The 19,546-nt window shown below is 46.9% G+C and overlaps 1 protein-coding gene across 1 annotated transcript in view; it reads left to right on the plus strand.

The window, feature by feature from the left end:
* The window catches only part of SPOCK2 (SPARC/osteonectin, cwcv and kazal like domains proteoglycan 2), a 26,062-nt gene extending 6,747 nt beyond the window's left edge, over nt 1-19,315 (plus strand). Inside the window, exons 4-11 of the mRNA XM_019507727.1 lie at nt 2,410-2,524; nt 4,203-4,317; nt 5,047-5,161; nt 6,185-6,304; nt 11,516-11,734; nt 12,650-12,712; nt 13,240-13,377; nt 14,238-19,315. Coding sequence (XP_019363272.1) covers nt 2,410-2,524; nt 4,203-4,317; nt 5,047-5,161; nt 6,185-6,304; nt 11,516-11,734; nt 12,650-12,712; nt 13,240-13,377; nt 14,238-14,383 — 1,031 coding nt within the window. The 3' untranslated portion in view covers nt 14,384-19,315. The remainder of the gene's footprint in view (nt 1-2,409; nt 2,525-4,202; nt 4,318-5,046; nt 5,162-6,184; nt 6,305-11,515; nt 11,735-12,649; nt 12,713-13,239; nt 13,378-14,237) is intronic.
* Nucleotides 19,316-19,546: the final 231 nt, after the last annotated feature.

Raw genomic sequence — 19,546 nt, forward strand, 5'->3', positions numbered from 1 at the left:
GGGCGGCTAGAGTCTGGAACCAGCTTCCAAGTGAGGTGGTGCAGGCTCCCACCCTGGGGGTTTTTAAGAGGAGGTTGGATGACCACCTTACTGGGGTCATTTGACCCCAGTGCTCTTCCTGCCATGGCAGGGGGTTGGACTAGATGATCTGCTCAGGTCCCTTCCGACCCTAGAAACTATGAAACTATGAAATTGTCTTGCCCAGTAATGCTTATAGAGATGCTGCATGAGTGTTGGGGGCTATTCTGATTTAGCCTCTTGTGCTTATTTTCCACTAGGAAATAGTAATCCTTTTACGTTGACATCACAGTGGAATTGCTGTGGGAACAGAATGGGGCTGTGATGTCACAGGTTTCTTACTATGGGTGTTTGGAGGAGCTATAATTTTATTTCTACGTAGATACAGTACAAATGAAGGAAGAAAGCTACTCTGGGAATCTGACACAGGCCAATGTGACTCCACCACATTTAGTATGAATATTGATGATCTTGAAATGCTGATTCTCCCCTGCCTCCCCCACCCTCTTTTCACCTTTCCACATTTTGGCTGCTACCCTAGCAAATAGCTGAACATCATTTCTATTTGGGCATGAACTGTGCATTAACTGTCTGAGATACTGGCCCATCCTGCTGGAGCCAATTTGCAACAGACTCTGCCACTGCTGGCCTATTGGCATGCCTAGTGCTGGGCCCTGATTTCCTGTCAGCCAGGGTTGGGGCAGTTGCATTCTCCACTGGAATGCTGTCTACATGCAGTTGTGAAGGGCTGTGAAATACAAGGCATCTGTTGGTGTCAAGGGCAGCTTGATAGAAGTTCTGGTCAGCAGCCAGGGCTGTCTGCTGCAGCTGGTGATCTGCCCTTGAGGAGGCTCTCTGCAGGCAGGGGGAGAGCATTAGCAGAGGACTGGACAACATCTGAGACCCGGGAAGTAGCACATCGAATACTATTTTTTGCAAGTTCCTTTACAATGTGTGAATTGGCCCCATAAGCTCAGTGCTATCAGACTGACAAGACAGAAGTATGATCAGAGCATTCCTGATTCTGTGCTGCATTTGCTTTTGTTGAGTTCTTTCATCCTGGTTTGGATGGGTCAGGTCTCAACATGGTTTGTTTTCTGTCTGCCTGAGCCCCTGGCTGCAGTGACTCAAGTTGCCCTAACAGTATGCAGCATGCATGAGCTCCAGAAGCCAGGCCTTCTTAGTGACCAGCATCTGTTCGTGACAAGCTGACTTTGCCCTCCCTACAGACAGGGCCCTAGTCACTGAAGATTTTTCACAGTTCAGATGAGGAGGCAGTATGAGAAGTGTTGTTTAGCTGTTAACTTTTATAGCTATGTTGTTATTTATAATTATTACTTTACAGATAGAAACTAACCCTTTTGCAGTGCTTCTTCATGAATACTCCCACGCTATAGAGGGAGAAACTGAAGATGATGATGATGATATTTGTGTTGCAGCAGTGCCTAGGAGCTCTAGCCATGGACCGTTATGTTGGGTGCTGTACAAACACAGAACATAAAAATGGTCTTTTTTTCCCCAAGGAACATATCATCTAAGTATATCATAGCAGACAACAGATGGATGCAGGCCAGCAGATGAAGGAATATAAGAAAATAAGAAGACATTGTTGGTCTCCTAACACCTGCTGCATAACCTTTGGCAAGGTGTCTATAGGCATCACAAAAATAAGTTTTAAGGAGGACCCTGAGGCAAATTTTAAAGGGATTTACCAAAGGTCACTTGGTTAAAGGTCTTCAGGAGATCTGGGGTTACAGCTGGGGGAAGGAATGCTGGCTCCCAGCTTCATGCTCAGACCACTAGATCAGTCCTACCTCTAAGCTGCTGTACATGTAGTACTTTGGAGATAGGATGTGGCAGGCATCACCCTTACAGAAAAGAGCGAGAGACAGCTCTCTTATAGAAAGATGCAGTTTAGGAAAACAGGCATTTTACAAAAAGTTCATGCAGCCTGTGTAGTACACAGTCCTGGGTTTTCCAAATATTGGTTTGTAAATAAAATCTTTTGTTGACCTTTCAGTGCAAAAAGAGCAGGACACATTTGCAGAAATGTTCTTAATACACAAGTGCTGGTTTTTGACCAGGTACAGGGCAGAAAATGAAATTTCAGTTGACAAAAAGGGAAAGTTCAAAGATGTTCTTGGTTTTCCTATTACCACCTTGCTCTAGTCCTGGCCTATGGCCACCAACAGAGAGCTAACTACCAGAGTGCAGCTGCCTTAAAGGGACGAGTTTAGATGACATACTTGTGCTGTGCAGCCTAGGTGACTGTTACCACAAAAGGCTCTTTTTGAGACTGTCATGATGAAGACTGTGTTGCCATTTGCAGGATGGGTTGCAAATGACAGAGGGGATATTTAGTTCACCAGTGTTCTCTTTTTCTATCTTCAGCTTTGGACACAACCAAAGACCCCTGCCAGAAAGTGAAATGTAGCCGGCACAAGGTTTGCATTGCCCAGGGCTACCAGAGGGCCATGTGCATTAGCCGCAAAAAGCTAGAACACAGGTAAGAGGGAGCCTGGAATCTGTGCAGGCGTTTTGAATGACATTGTTCCTGTCACAGCTTATCATGTTGAAAAGGTTGGAACTGTTCTTATCTTTCCTTGTTTGCCTCCTTTGTAATACTCCACTTGTCCATCAGGATAGATGATATGCCAACTTCCTGTGCCTATTCCTATATTCCTAAAACACAGTGACGTGTGAACAATATCACTTAGCAAACAGTGCTATAGAGGGGCAAGGCCATGGCAGGTCAAGCAGGGAGATGTCATCTGTTTTGACAGGAACAGACTCAGACAGATGCTGCCATGTTATTAGTCCATCAATTTGAACTCAGTTCCTGAGCTGATTGTTCTTTGCAATAACCTTCTTGACTTCTAAAATAGAAGAAACTTCTTATTGGTTTCCTAATTCTTTCCTCTCTGTGTGTGCTTCTTTGCTGCACATACATGTGTTTATTATTGTAGGGTTGTCTATAAATGGGTAGTAGCTGGGAATGTTTTTGTTCTAGAAACACATGGGAACAAAGCCATATCATTGCCACAGCTGGCACTAGCTAGTTGCCCTGGACTCGGGAATCCAGGTCAGGTTCTTCTCAGCCTTACTCGTGAGACAGACTGCAGGAGCCTGGCACTAGTGAAGATGTTAATTAACACAGCTGCAGCTTGGACAGGATTTATCACTTGAACTTCACCTTGTAACAGGTGGATTCTTACATGAGCCTGCAATGTCAGAGATGAAGGAAGAGCACACAAAGGGCTCCAGATTCCCTGTGGACAGGATGGGCTGATGAGCAGATGTTTCCTAACCTCCCTACACCCCATACTTTAAAGTTCCTGGTTGATTCTGTTGCAGCCAGCAGTGTGTTCTGGGTGCAGCTGTTTTAGCTGCTGCTGGGTCTCAGTGACGGAGCCCTCCCTGGGATGGGAACATGCACTAGTAGAGGCACAACAATGTGTGGGAGCTACCAACTATAATAATGTAAAATCCTCACTGTCAGCAAAGCAGTGGCATGGGACCAGCCTCTTTAGCCCACAACTAAACAGGAAAACAAAAAGTGTTGAGCCTAGGCTGGAATAATGCTTCAAGCATTGGTTGGAGCACAGAGAGCAGAAGTGTTTTGGAGTCAGGAGCTCTCAATGGAGTAACGTCTTCTCTCTTGAACTTGCATCATGCTGTGGGCTGGTCAGTACTTCTAGCTGCACCAGCTGAGCATGGGTCAGGAGAGAGGCCCCAAGGCAGACTGGCTCTTCCAGAACCCTGTGCAGCTACAGCCGCTAATATTGTGTCTTTCCCCACTTATTTTCCAATGTTCTTTAGAAATGACCCAATTCTTGTACACATTGTTCCCTTGGGGATTGCTGGGCCACCTCCCACTTGCTTCCCCTTGCACCCTGAAAACCCGGGTGTGCAAAACCAGCTCCAGGATCACTTGGGCTTTGGTTATAAACCTGTTGCTTCAAAGGTCACTTCTGTTCCTCTCGCACCCTGTCCCTGGTCCCAGTGTGACAGGCAGGTGGACAGCTGCCTGCCAAATGAGGATGATTTGCCCCAGAGTGATAGGAGTGGCTGACTTCTTTGGGGAGCTGAAAAGCGGACACCTCCATCCCATGCTGTCAGGGAGCAGACAGCTTGGGTTAAACCTGCCTAACACATCTCCATCTCTCTCTCTTTCCCGTGGTTAGAATCAAGCAGCCTGCGCTGAAACTCCATGGAAACAAAGAGAGCTTTTGCAAGCCCTGTCACATGACTCAGCTCGCATCTGTCTGTGGCTCCGATGGACACACTTACAGCTCTGTGGTGAGAGAGGAAACAAGACTTGTGTTAAGCGGGGTGCGTAGGTGGGTGTACCAGGGTAGCCTGGCATGGTTTCTAGCGTAGAACAAAGTCCTGCTGTGCCGCTTGGGTGTGTGCTGGCACTTGGTTGATGGTGCTCAAGACTCTAGCTCTGACAATTCTCTAGCAGCACGGAGGCACAGGAGCAATTGAGGAATTTGGCTTAGTTGTGGGAGGGGTGACGTGTGCTCCTGAGAAGGCACTGGGAATCACAGGCCAGTTCCCTGCACTGTGACTGCAGTTTATTCAAAGGAATACACAAAATCATCTGTATCCTCCCCCTCAACACACCCACACCTGTGCCACACCACAGCCACAAAGCACCCTCTTGAAAATAAAATCCTCACAATTTGCCACAAGGAAAGAGCAGCAGAGAAAAGGTGCCATCAATGGTTTGCTACTGCAATAGCAGGGAATTTGTTAGGTTAATGTATGTTCAGACGATTCTAGGGAGAGGACTATGCCACATGCTACAGAGGAAGGCAAAAATCCCCAAGTCTTTGAATATAGCAATCTGATCTTTGTGTTCCTATGTAGATAGTGGGTTGCTTTCATCTGGGGTCATGCTTGCTCCCTGGTGAGTCATGGGAGCTTCTCTGTTTAGCATCATGTGTGGTTTGGGTAGCATGACCTGCCAAACGCTCAGAGCAGAGTCTGGCCTCCTGCACTCACTCTTCTTTCTCTGTCTCTCAGTGCAAACTGGAACAGCAAGCCTGCCTGACCAGCAAGCAGCTGATGGTGAAGTGTGAGGGCCAGTGCCCCTGCCCCACTGAGCACAGCCCCACTTCAACCACAGATACCAAGCAAGGTAGGAGGGAGGCTTTGGGTAGTGGTGGCTTTGCCTTAGTTGTGGGTGCCAGAATGAACAAGAAAAGCACATGCCCCTTGGAGGGGGGAGCAATAGGAGAATAAAGGTGCTAGCACTGCTGGCCTTCAGTAAGACAGCGGGGTAGGGCAGGCTACCGCCCTCAGACAGGAGCATAGCTGGGTGTGTGTATGCAGGCACCCCCAGCCTTCTACATCAGGGGGAGTGGAGCCCAGCTGCTGGCCCTGGAGTTGGCATCAATGGTAGCATTTGAATTTTTGTTTCCCAGGGACAAGTCTCCAAAGAAGCAGGTAGCACTAGAGTATGTAGGGCCTATTGGAGCTTGGTGTGCTGTCCTGCCCCTGCATGTTAGGTAGCTGGGCTAGTGCCTGATAAATGATCAGTAGCAAGAGTCTGAGGGAGAGAAGTAGCACAAAGGAGAAAGATATGGCTGGCTGTCGCTCATTGCATTCACTGGAGCTGGACTAGGGCTGGGGACTGAGTCAGCAGCATCAGTGCAGGGTGTTAATGGAGACAGTTAAGAAGAAAAGAAAGTGAAGGAGAGAGGAAGGGGGAGTGCAAGAGATGGGTGGGGGAGGAAAGATGAGCATATGAAGGACTACACACGCAGGAGCCAGATGAGGTAGGAATCATTGAGGAAAGGGACCTGTTGAGAGGGAAGTTGCGGAAGAGCAGGCTGAATCTCCAGCCCGGGTGCCTATGAGAAGGAGCAGGGCTTGGAAGTGGGCAAGGACACAGAGCAAAGTGCGTTGTCTGCTGATAAGGTCTCCAGGAGGAGTGTGCTAGAAAGACATTTAAAGACCACTGGCAGGCTTCTGGGTCTGGCTGTTGGGCCTGCTCAAGGATAGGATGACCTGCTTCCCCCACTCCCAGTACCATGGTTTTGTCTTGTCTTGCATGGAGTAAATTGGCCACTTCCCATCCTGTCTCAGCCTCCACTTCCATCCTTCCTTCCCTCACCATTGGCTTGGACACTTGCTTAATGTTTTACATGTTAATTTTCAGACACCTGCACTGGGCAGGATTTGGCAGACCTGGGGGACCGTCTGCGGGACTGGTTCCAGCTCCTGCATGAGAACTCCAAGCAGAATGGTTCTGGAAGCCCAGGGACCAATCCAGTCAATGGTATGGAAACAACAGACTGTCCATTCATGAGTGCACAAGTGTCTAACTCCTGCTGGTTGTGGGGAGGGAGGAGCAGTGGTCTGCAGTGAATAGAGTCAGATTCTCAGCTGGTGTAAATCAGTGCAGTGGTTTGGATGTGAGCAGAGCTTGCTGACTTGCAGCAGCTGAGGAGCTGGGACTTTGGCCCCAGTTCCTCTATTCAGAGAATAACAGAAAATTAGGGTTGGAAGGGACCTCAGAAAATTATCTAGTCCAACTCCCTATCCAAAGCAGGACTGTCCCAAACTATATCATCCCAGTCAAGGCTTCCAAGGATGGAGATTATACAACCTATCTGGGTAACCTGTTCCAGTGCTTTCCTACCCTCCTCATGAGAAAGTTCTTTCTAATATCTAACCTAAACTTCCCTTGCTTCAACTTGAGCCCATTGCTCCTTGTTCTGTCATCTGTCACCACTGAGAACAGTCTAGCTCCATCCTCTTTGGAACCCCCCTTCAGGAAGCTGAAGGCGGCTGTTAAATCCCCTCTCAGTTTTCTCTTCTCCAGACTAAATGAGCCCGGTTCCCTCAGCCTCTCCTCAGAGTCATGTCCCCCAGTCCCCTCACCATTTTTGTCACCCACTGGTGGACTCTCTCCAATTTGTTCACATCCTTTCTGTAGTGGGGGGCCCACAACTGGACACAGTACTCCAGATGTGGCCTTACCAGTGTTGAATAGAGGGAAAGAATCACTTCCCTTGATCTGCTGACAACACTCCTACTAATGCAGCCCAGTATGCCATTAGCCTTCTTCACAGTAAGGGCACACTGTTGGCTCATATTCAGTTTATTGTCCACTGTAACCCCCAGGTCCATTTTAGCTAACTGGTCTCCAGCCTGTACCAGTGCATGGGATTATTCCATCCTAACTACAGGACCTTGCACTTCTCCTTATTGAACCTCATGAGATTTCTTTTGGTCCAATCCTTCAATTTGTTAAAGTCTCTCTGAAGCCTAGCCCTACCATTCAGCATATCCACTGCTCCCCCCAGCTTGGTGTCATTCGCAAGCTTGCTGAGCGTGAACTCTATCTCATCTTCCAGGTCATTGATGAAGATATTGAACAAAACCAGCCCTGGGACTGACTCCTGGGGCACTCCACTTGATACCAGATGCCAACTAGACATTGAGCCATTGACAACTACCGTCTGAATCCGATGATCCAGCCAGTTTTCTGTCCACCTTACAGTCCACTCATCCAGCCTGTCCTTCCTTAGCTTGCTTGCAAGAATATTGTGGGAGACTGTATCAAAAGCCTTGCTAAAGTCAAGGCATATCACATCCACTGCTTTCCCTGCATCCACAGAGCCAGTCATCTCATCATAGAGGGCCATCAGGTTAGTCAGGCATGACTTGCCCTTGGTGAACCCATGTTGACTGTTTCTAATCGCCTTCTCTTCCAAGTGCTTAGAAATGAATTCCTTGAGGATGTGCTCCATGATTTTTTCCAGCAACTGGAGTGAAGCTGACCGATCTGTAGTTGCCTGGATCCTCCTCCTTCCCTTTCTTAAAGATGGACACTATATTTGCCCTTTTCTAATTGTCCAGGACCTCTCCCAATCACCGTGAGTTTTCAAAGATGATGGCCAGTGGCTCTGCAATCACATTGGCCCTCTAACACCCTTTGGGTGCATCCTGTCCGTCCCCATGTACTTGTACATGTCCAGCTTTTCTAAATAGTTCTTAACCTGTTCTTTTGCCACTGTTGGCTGCTCACCACCTCCTCCCCAAAATGTGCTGCCAGGTGCAGTAGTCTGGGAGGTGACCTTGTGAAGACTGAGGTGAAAAAGGCACTGAGTAATTCAGCCTTTTCCATCTCATTTGTCAATAGGTTGCCTCCCCTGTTTAGTGAGACTTGCACTTTCCCTGATCTTCCTCTTGTTGCTGAAATACTTGTAGAAACCTTTCTTATTACCCTTCATATCCTTTGCTTGCTGGAACTCCAGCTATGCTTTGGCCTTCTTGATGTCATGCCTGCATGCCTGAGCAGTGCTCTTATACTCCTTCCTAGTCATTTGTCCAAGCTTCCACTTCTTGTAAAGTTCCCTGCTAAGCCAAGCTGGTCTTCTGCCATACTTGCTAGTCTTCCTGTGTATCAAGATGATTCCTATCTGCACCCTCAGTAAGGTTTCTTTAAAGTACAGGTAGCTCTCCTGGACTACTTTCCCCCTCAGATTTGCCTCCCCAGGGATCATGCCCATCAGTTCCCTGAAGGAGTCAAAGTCTGCTTTTCTGAACTCCAGGGTCTGTACTCTGGTGCTCTCCTTCTTTCCATTCCTCAGGATCCTGAACTCAGTCATCTCATGGTCACTGCTGCCCAAGTTGCCATCCACTACTACATTCCCCACCAGTTCCTTTCTGTTTGTGAGCAGCAGGTCAAAAAGAGCATGGCCGCTAGTTGGCCTCCAACGGGTGTACCAGGAAGTTGTCCCCAACACTCTCCAAAAACTTCCTGGATTCAAGATGCAAACTAGAAGTGGATCAGTGTCTCCTCTCCAATGGGAGGTGCAGATCATTGGGCTGGACAGGAAGCATGCCAGTACCCTCCCTGAAAGAGAGAGAGAAACTGAGCTTTTTGTGCAGGCCTGGACTGCGTGTGCTGGCAGACATGCCTAAGAGTCTTCTCTGTGGGAGTTCTGCTGTTGGAATACTTATTCACTAACATCAGTGGCTTGAATTTCTAGTGGACTATCCCATTCATCAGCATGAGCTGTGCTTGGTTGGTTTGTTTGACATGCTTGGTACCTTGTTCAGCACCTATGCCCTTTATTTAGATAAGCCAAGTGCAAATAAAGCCCATGGATGTCACATGTGTTGTGTTAGCAACAGAAGGTAGAAGCAAGGAGGGGGCCTGTGGTGGAGATCAGTGTCCTTGGGAGAGGATGGGAAAACAATGTACAATAGAGCACAGTCACAGTGCTGCCTCTCCATGACATCAGCCTCACAGCTGGCATCCCAGAGGTGCTGCCCAGGCCTAGCAGGAGTTGCCCCCCTAAATCTTTAACTTATCGCATTGATTTGAAGTCCCCCAGAGACTGTGCACACTTGGAGAATCAGATATAATGTATCGTTGCTCTGCTACCCGCTTGATCCTCCAGTGCTGGAGTGGGAGTTTCCAGTGCAAGAAGCTCTGTGGAGGTGCTTCCACTTACTTTGCTGGATTAGAGATTCACCTAAGCAGGGGAAATTCTCCAAGCATTTTTGCTTTCCACACAGTTGATGTGAACCTGGTGGCCCAAGAAGCTGGTCCATAATCTGAGCAGGAGAGAACGTTGTTCTGGGGTATAGTTTCATAAATGTCAGGGTGAATAGTATATACTTAAATGGGACTTGTTTATCCCATTGTTGGCAGAGTTTGTACTGTGGCACTGCCAGCTCTTTTGACCTAAGCAGGGTTGGATCAGGACATTATTTGGAAAGAAGACATCTGTGCATGGACTGGGGCTGGTGATTCGGGAGGTGGCCTTCTTCCATCTTGGGGTTAGTTGGTATGGGATGGCTTGAGGCATTCTTCCTATGACCTCCCACTGTGCTCCTGACTCTTGATCCCTGATGATCCTTTTAATACAAATAGGCATGCGAACCCAGGAATCCTGGTCAATGTTATCTCAGATTATTTCTTTCTGCTTTGTAACCCCTTCCCCCTGGAGTTTCAGTTGGATGCATTGGAAGCTAACCTGCTGTGTAGCAGTGCTGTATTTTGCTCATTGGCTTTTGTGTTCTACCTCATTTCACAGTGATTGAGTGATTACATATATATATATCTACGTGCATAATTATATATTTAAATCTCTGGTGACAATGTTTGGTGGCAGTATCTTTGCTTAGACTTTTCTCACAATTCCTGTAATAGGTGGAGCTCAAATCAGTGTATCCAGTGGAGTGTATCTTAATGCATGTGCCATTATTAACCTGCTGCCATTTGACTGGCTTGGAAAACACCCCAGGGGTATGTTATGGTCACTTAGAGAACCTTTGATATAGGGAGGGAATAGTTTTCAATGGAAGCAGGGCTTTTCTTAGTGGCTGAAGTCTCCTTTGTATAAAAGTCAATTTTTAAGAGCCCTAATCGTGTGGTTGGAGTTAGATACATTGGTGCTAGATGCACCTGGCTGGGTGGGACACACAGGAGAGGTCTCCCAGAGTGGGCATTTGTGAGTGAGCACATACAAAGGGAGGCAGACACTGCACTCTGCTTATTCAAACCAAGTCCCTTGTCTCCTGACTGGTGGCTGAAGTTGGTCCCAGAGCACATGTGGAGTGTGAAGTGAGCGTGGCTAGGAGGAATGTAGGTAGTTTAAATGTCAGCGAGCAGGGCTGTCTGAGCTGAGTGCTCCCCCAGGGCACTGCATACGATGCAGTCGACAGCTGGAGCTGAGTTTGAGGCAGACGCTCCTGCCAGCTCTCTCTGTGAGCTTTCCTCCTTCAGCTCTGCTAATCGGAACAGCAGGCTGTGTTTGTTTTTTCCCTGCTGCTAGAAAGCCCATCCAGAGCCAGACTGGCAGCTGCTTCATACCCTCTGCGACTGGGGAAAGGGAAGTTGGATTCGGAGCATGTGCTGCCTGGGGACCCAGACCTGGTTTCCTTAGAGCTGCATGGATTGGTGTGTGTCTGGCAGGGATTACAGGAAGCACAGCAGGGTGGCACCTGCTGGAAAGTACTTGCACTTCCCAGTCCTACTTTGTCCAGGTTTTGTGCTCTGCATCCCACCTACTGTGTTCATTTCATCAGGGTGGTGTGATTCCCCAGGCCATTGTCATGTGAGGACAATGTATCAACCTGAGACCTCTTCAGCAAAGGTGTCTCAGAAGTGCCAGTGACAAAATCTGGCCAGTGTATGAAAATAAAGGGTGGTTGCTGACCTGGCTCTCCCTGTGTGGTGCTTTCTGAAAGAGAGCCTGACCTGCGGATGGAAAAGCTTAGCTCAGGGGGAAAGCAGCTGATGGTTTTGAAAACTGCTCCTCAGAAGGCCCCGTCCTTTGTATTTTTCCCCCCATTAATTTTTTTATCCTGAATCTACTGATTGTACATGAAGAGCAGTATGAGTGTGAACACTGGTGACATGCCCCCTTCCAGGAGGCTAGGCTGGCTAAGAGGACCTGTGCATGACGCTGAAGGCACATTTGATTTGTATCTCACCCTTCTCTCTGCCCTTCCTTGTGTGTCCTCACAGTACTGGACAAGAGCCTGGTAGCCAGCTGCAAGGATTCTATTGGCTGGATGTTTTCCAAGCTGGACACAAACAGTGACCTCTTCCTGGATCAGACAGAGCTGGCAGCTATCAACCTGGACAAGTATGAGATCTGCATCCGGCCCTTCTTCAACTCCTGTGACACTTACAAGGATGGACATGTTTCCACAGCAGAGTGGTGCTTCTGCTTCTGGAGAGAGAGTGCGTCCCCACCAGGTTTCCTTGAGAGAGAATAATGTGCTGTAATGGGCTTTCAGTCAGCTCATTCAAGTAATTGGGGACCCCACAAAATGTTGGCCCTTTTCTGTGAACCCCCAAGGGCCCACCTTGCTTAAGAAATGTACAGCAAGGAAGGCTGTCTAGGACTTGTCTCTGCAGCACAGTTGTGGGTTAGAAATATCTAAGGCATTGTCAGTAAAGGCTTCTCACCACTCCTGCTGTATTCCTTACTCCCTCTCACCTGAGCCAGGATTGGTGATCTTGAAGGTACCGTGTAAAGCACGCATGTTCAGGCAGGCTGTTAATGGAGTTGTGGGATGACAGCATAGAGCAACTACCAGGCAGCAATAGTAGCAGTTTTCCTAAGAACAGTTGTCATTTGACTGCCCTGTGTAAGTTACATTTTAAAATGTTGTGAGGCAGCTAGATGCTGTGGCAAAGGTGTGCAGTCACATACACACTGCTATAAATAAACAGAGTGAGCAGCAGAGAGCTGAGTGTAGGCAAGAGGATACACCTACAGGTAACACTTCTATTGAAGTCTAATGTGAGGGCAGTTCCGTCATACAGTGAAGTGGGTGAGGTGGTGGGAAGGCCATGAGAGAAGAGAAGCTGTCTTTTGGACCATCCCTCCAGCAGGGGAGAGGGGCTAAGGGAAAGTTAGCAAAGAGTCTGATTTTGGGTGGGTGGGGAGCTCCACACACACTGGCATCTAGGATGATCAGGATTGGAGGGGAAAAATGGTTAGGCAGACCTTGGCCCTCTGAGCAATTTAGTGCAGTCTTCATCGCCAGCATCATTCGCTGGCAACCTCTGAAGAAGTCATCAGAAAGCTGAAGTGGTCCAGGCAGCCTGAAAGGTACCTATTTCTAAGAGGGTTTGTTTTGGATATTACAGAGCCCCCCTGTCTCACTGAGCTGGAGAGGATTCAGATCCAGGAAGCAGCAAAAAAGAAACCTGGTGAGTCAGAAGCTGTGTGGCAGCTGAGATGTCAGGTGCTGGTTACTCGTACAACTTGGGGCAGCAAGGCTTGGCATCACTAACAGCTTGAGGTCAATTCTGGTTGGGAAGCCCTCTCCCCCTTTGCATCCCTTGTGAAGCAGAGTTGAATGTGCACATGCCCTTTTCCTTCCCTGAAGTCAAGACATGATGCACCTCATGACAGCCATGTGTGACTCTGTGATGCAGACAGGGCTACTCCTGAGTTAGTAGGAGCCTTGTCTGATACTTTATCATGATGCATTTGAAGCTGTGATGCTCCTGCTTCATGACATCTTTCCCATATCATGACCCACCACTGTCACAGCCTCTTGAGAGGCAGGTCCAGGTGCAAGATGCTGGATTTCTGAGATAGTTGCTCAGTAACTCTTCTTGGAGTGGCCAAGTTCCCCTCTCCTTGTATCAAATGAAACAGTGGCAGTTGAACTGTATGTATCTTGTCCTTGCACTGGCCCCCAAGTCTCAGGAACATATTGCTGGTTTTTTAGGTGTTTTCATCCCTAGCTGTGATGAAGATGGATACTACCGGAAAATGCAGTGTGACCAAAGCAGTGGGGAGTGCTGGTGTGTCGACCAGCTTGGCATGGAGCTAACAGGGACACGGATACATGGAAACCCAGACTGCGGTAAGGAAACTAGAGGGAAGGGAAGAAAGGATTCATGACTCTCATGGTAATGAGTAAGCTTGCTTTACAAAGGATAAGGTTTCACTGCACCACTGCTTCAGGAAAAGGCAAGTGAATGTGACAGGAAAAAACAAAGAGCAAGATGCACCAAGAGTCTGGGCCTAGGTGTTCATCAAACTCCAGGTTTGTAGGCTTAGAATTCAGAAGACGGGGCTTCAGATTAATAGGTTTTTTAAGGACAGAAAGACCTTGTGATCATCTAGTCTGACATCCTGCCAAACACTGGCCACAGCACTTCACCCAGCAGTTTGTGCATCAGACCTAGCAGATCAGGAGTTACTAAATAAACATGGATCTCCTTTTAGTGTCTTCTGGGTAGTCAATTACCAGAAAAATACTGCCCTATTAGGCACAATTTGCCCAGTTAGAGGGCTGTACTCCATCTGGGAGAGCAGGGACATTGCAGGTAAAGATGGGTCTATGTTGGCAGGACTGACAAGGCTGAGAGCTAGAAGGGAAGGAAGGGAGCCCGAGGAAAGTGCTGAGAAAAGTGAGGTGCATTGCTAGCGTGGGGCAGGGCTGGGTTGGCCCTTACTCAGTGGTGCCATGCGTGGTTCTGGTCAGTATTATGAGAGCTCTAGATAAAAGCTGGCCGTTTCACTGTGGGAACCAGAGGGGATGGGGAGAGATTGGGTAGTGCCGTTACTGGAGGGTGAAATGTGTACAAGAGATGTTTAAGCGGGCCTGGTCCTGCTTCACACTGTTTGCTCCACTGCTTAAGTCCTGGGCAGAATATTGGGGGGTACACAGGCATGTTCCCAAGAGAGCCATTTCCCTAACTCACTCCCTTCTTATTGTAGATGACATAGTCGGGTTCTCGGGGGATTTTGGGAGCGGCGTTGGATGGGAGGATGAAGAAGAGAAAGAGACTGAGGAAGCTGGAGAGGAGGCTGAAGAAGAGGAGGGAGAAGCTGGCGAGGCAGATGATGGAGGCTACATCTGGTAGAAGCAGAGAAGAGCACAGTTTGGTCAGGATGCTGGCAGCAAGGCTGGGAGGCAGCGGTCAAGTTCAAGGAGAGGAGCAGCTTAATGAGATGATCAGGAAACACAGTTGAATGTAACTTACTATGGTAGAAAAAGTGTGTGTGCATGCATGTGTGTGTGGGTGTGTGTGAGAGGGAGCCTGTGTGTGTGGGTGTTGTGAATGCTGTTTTCAGTGCCACAGGGATGCCCAGTATGGCAGAACCTAGCATTGTAGCAAAGCAAAAGAATACAAGATGTCTGCAGTGCTGGCTTCGCTGGGGATTTTTTGTCACGTTTTTAGGTCTGTCTTGAGTATTACAACCCATAGACACAAACACATGCATGAAGTAATATGCACAAGCTTACACATACCCCCATGCAGCCATGTTAATACTGAATTAATACCTTGTTAGATAAATCCAGCTGCTGAAATGTTTCCCCAGACAGATATCTAGGCATGTCACGGGCATGTTCCCTAGTCTGCTTTACCATGGTTGGAATGACAAGCAGGAGTTAGCACAGCACTGTGCTTGCCCACAGTTTAGACGGAGGGTGGCATCACCAAGGTCCAACTGCAGGACTCTACCTAGTGTGGTAGAGAGGTGAGATGAAACTGGCATTTATTTTTGTCTGAGAGTCTTGCTGCTTCTGGGGCTTCAGCCTAGACAGGCTTATATTATGCACCTTGAAAACAGTGGTCTTATAACAGGTGAATAGCTTCTGTGGCTTGCTCAACTCCCCTTAGCATGAAAGGGAGAATCCTTTGGTAAACAGATTGCCAATGGATTCGTCCCCTGCCTGCTGATGACACAACTGAGAGGAACTGGGCATGCTCTCCAGTTTGTCAGGCATTTTGCTCATGGGAGAGATCAAGGACTTTTTAAATAATAGTGGCCTGGGGATGATTAAAAAAAACAAAGCATGAACAGCCTCCTAGCAAGAAGAACCCACGGAGAGCTGTTCTATCACCATGTCCTTTCTGGCGGCAGTGCAGGATTGTTCCCTGCAATCAGCTCACCAACAGCAAGATCATATCTCAGAATATAATAAAAACCAGGATTTCTTCAGATGAAATAATACTCCACACCTGTCCTGGATAGGACAAGCCTGAACCAGTGGCATCAGTGAAAAACAGCTCTGATCTCATCCTGTTCTATGAAAACTTGGCTGAAAGCCAACTCAGATTGGTAGCACTCAGAATTCATCACTATCTTAGAAATGTGCAAGTGGCTCCTGCATGTTTGTTTGATGAGGGAAGGAAGAGGGGCATTTTAGTGACAAGGACATCATGACACAGACTGTGATTTTGTCTTCGTAAAGTATTGGCTGAAGAATAGTTTCTCTGGGTGCTTTTGTGTAAGCTAAAGATATGTGGTGGGATTCAGTATATCCCTCAGCAAGCTGGAGTGATAGCCTTGATGACCTCCTAGGGCTTTTCAGACTTGAACTTCTTGTGATTTTTTTTTTTCACTCTTTGCAAAAATTGGCAACTGCTCGGGTCAGTAGAGATGGCCATAAAGCTGCCCATTGTGTTTTGTGAATCCGGTATATAATTCCAGCCCTACCTTACCTGTAAGCTTTGTGGGATGGATAATGGAAAGGAAGAAAAGATAAGGGACTAGTGATAGACTTCAGTTTTCTACTTTCCCTTTCCCTGGGAGCATCCTTCCTCCTCTTTCCCCCTTTCCCCCCTTATGCAGGAGAAGGGAAAGCAAAGTCTGAAAGCTCAGGGGCTTTGTGAGATTCAAGCCATTTTCCTTTCTTCTTCAGCAGACAAGCCCACTGACTGAGTATGGGACACAGAGGTAAGCAGAGTGCTGTTTTCCCACTCTATCTGGTCTTTTCTCCATCTGGAACACACCTATGCTGTCTTGTTTGGTCCTTGTGCCACCTAGTCTTAGGATTGGAATACGTTTGGTCATTTCTGAATATTGGGGTGGTCACTGAAGGATTGAGAAGCTTTGATGAAAAGCCAAATACTTTAGGCTTTAAGAAACCAAAACAGCCTGGTCAAGAACACTCTAAGGAAGAAGCAGTGCAGGGTGTGGAAAGCAGTCACTAAAAGGTGTGGGGAGACACCAGAAAATGACATTTCTGCAATGAAAGAGAAGGTATCTGTGTCCTCCTTTTCCTGTCACCTGTCCTCTGTCCATCTTCATGTCAGCCCCTCTGATCCCAAACTTGAGATCTGTTATTGGCTTCAAAAGATATAATTGGTTGGTTGGTTTAGTTTTATTTTTAATGGAAAAATTGGCAATGAGCTCATATACAGATAAGTAGCTCAGTTTTGTTCCTGTTAATTCTGTAAGGTTCACCAGTGACTTAACTCAAGGCTGGACTGGGCCCAAAGTGTACGTACATTTCAGTTTCCTAGAATAGTCCCAGCCGTCAAATGCTAATAATATTTGTGTGTGTCCTTATGGGCATGTGGATGAATGCATTGAAAGGTGGCGTATGTGTACATGTGCTGTGTAAATGGGTATATCCTAGGACAGTGTGAGTTTGTGTGTGTGAGCGCCACAGAAGTAGCCAGCTCGGCTTATACTGAGCATTCCAGAGCTTATGCAAAATTGAGCTTCCAGTAGAGCCTTTTAGGCTTAGTGTGCTACTGCATATTCTTAAAAAAAATTAAATAAAAAAGCTAAAGTCCCAGTAAACCTCAGTAACATGCTTGCAATGATGCCATATTAGACGACAATATTCTGTAGCCAGATGTGATGATAAATGCGCCTTGCTGTGTTGAACCTTCTACATTCCTTTCCTTCCAGTTTCCTGCTCTTTTTTTCTCTATTATATATACATGTAGATTGTGTAGCCCCCTTGATTCAGCTATTTCTCCTGATCTTCTGAGGAAAGAATACTTAGCTATGACTGAGGACACTGTACTGGAATGTGCCGCTCCTAAAGGGGCTGACCTTCTTAGTCAATGCGCTACTTGAACTGCTCTGTTTTTTCTTGGGGCTTGCTTTTGTATTGAGTTATTTCTTCCCCACCAGTCACCTCGCAGACCATGACGCATACTTGAACTTTCATTCCTAAAAAACCCATTGTTGTATTCCCTCCCCCGAATCCTAATTTGTCATTGCCTTTTGGGACTTTTCTCTTATTTTGTTTGCATCATGCCTGCCTATGTCTGATTCTGGATTTGTTTCTGGTTGTGCATGTTTAATAACCTGTAAATACGTTTTTCAGTCAATCAACAAAGTGATTTTTCTAACCCTGTAGGGCTTTAGCCGTGTAGAGCCTTCCTTCTTTGGAGAGGAAAAAGACTGTCTTTGAGTTCTGGATTAGTTACTAAGGCATAGGATTTCTTCAGTCTCGACCAGTTCCAATGTGGCAGTGGTTGGTCTAGGATTCAGTTTAGCAGTTGAATGATCCACTGGATGTGTTAGACCCTGTGAACAAGGCCCTGTGGCTTAAGAGTTCAGCTTCTTCATTATATAGAGAGAGAATCCAAAATGTAAACAGGGGAATGAACACTGGAGTCACTTGAAGTCCCTTGCTCTCCAGCTTGCCTGCCCCCCCCACCATGCTTTTCAGTGTTAAGATACGTTACCAACAGGAACTCCTTCCTTAGCATAACTTTTCCTGTTGGCAAATGGATCAATTTTGTGTGTTTTGAGTGTGTGTGCTGACTTGAAAACATAACAGTTCCCAGAGCAACCTCCCATGGTGTCATCTCCATATCAAGCAGCTCTTCCATCAGTACTGCCCACATATCTTCCATCAGCTGTGACACCATGTAATGGTGTCTCTGCATTGGTAGAGAAGTGATGAAGAAGGAAAAGCAATGTCTTGACAAACACTATGGGTTTTTGTTTGGTTGGGTTTTTTTTTTGGGGGGGGTATTGTTCAGAGTGAACTAATTTATTGCAGTATCAGTGACTGGTCCACTGATCTTGTGTGTCATGCTCTGTACTGCAGTGTGGAAGACCTGCTTTCCATTCCCTATCCTGGCTTCTTACCCCCTAAAATGGCAGGACCTGGGTAGGCCATGGAGGCAATATGTGCAGACTCCAAGAAAGGAGGAAGTGTCTTGAACTGTACAGCAGTGTCCCCTCTCAAATAATGTACATGGATTTGACAGATAGTCTTGTCTTGTTCATTTTGACCATGAGGCTGAGATGGGATCTGGAAGGATGCAGGTAGGCAAGCAGAATCCTACAGATCATCACCAGTTGGCTCAGCTGGTTGGCTGGCTTTAAGCAGTGGCTGATTGTTCTCTTTCTCCCTGTCTATTTTTGCATTCCAGCCTCATGTGGATCTTTCCCATACACTTCTCTCTCTAGTATGGACTGCCCTGTGTATACAAAATGTAGCTCCATGTATAAAACCGTTTACTAATCCCTTTCTCTCCTCCTCCAAACTGGATCTCAGCTCAGTGTTGATGGAGACTATGTATATTAAAAACACTAATAGATAAATATTTTGAAGGTGTTGAAAACGTTTTTGGTTTTGTTCTGTTTTTTATTTTTAAAATGATATGCTTACTGAAAGAAAACTAACAACAAGATTGAGAGGAACAAACTGCTTAGTCTGAAACACATTAAAATGTCTTATGTGCAATAACTTTGAATTTAGAGTTAAGAATCGTGTTCAAGTGCTTGGATTTCAGTTAGTATATTTAAGTGCTGAAACTGTATCTCTCTCTCAGTAATTTTAGATGTTAATCAAAAACAAGTGTTAGAATGTGCGTGTGCATTTGACGGGCACTAGAGCGCCAAGTGTTTCAGTCGTAGGGTCCCTTCTCCTAGTTGTTACACTCCCGTTCTGCTTCATTGAGGCCCCCTGGGAAAGCTGTTTCACATTGTCTGTCTCTGCCTAATACTTAACCTAAGGAAACAAGTACACACACACCAGAAAATTAAATACATTATTTTTAAAAAAAAAAGAAATAAAAATTTATAAACACTCATCTTTCCTGGGATGTTGATGCGTCTCTCTGCGTCAAGACTGGGGCTGGAGCATGGCTTCAGAGTGGTGGCAGAAGCCCTGCAGGGGAGACTTCTGCTGGAAAGGCAACATGCTGAGCTCCTGGGGAATGGAAGGGAGGGAGTGTCTTATGTTCCCCCTGCTCCAGCCACTTGGCAGAGGCCATTCTTGCTAGTGCTTCAGTGGTGTTTCTCAGGGTACATCTGCACAGCAA

This window comes from Gavialis gangeticus, unplaced genomic scaffold, assembly GCF_001723915.1.
Source record: "Gavialis gangeticus isolate Ggan-Ray unplaced genomic scaffold, GavGan_comp1, whole genome shotgun sequence".
Lineage (NCBI taxonomy): Eukaryota > Metazoa > Chordata > Crocodylia > Gavialidae > Gavialis > Gavialis gangeticus.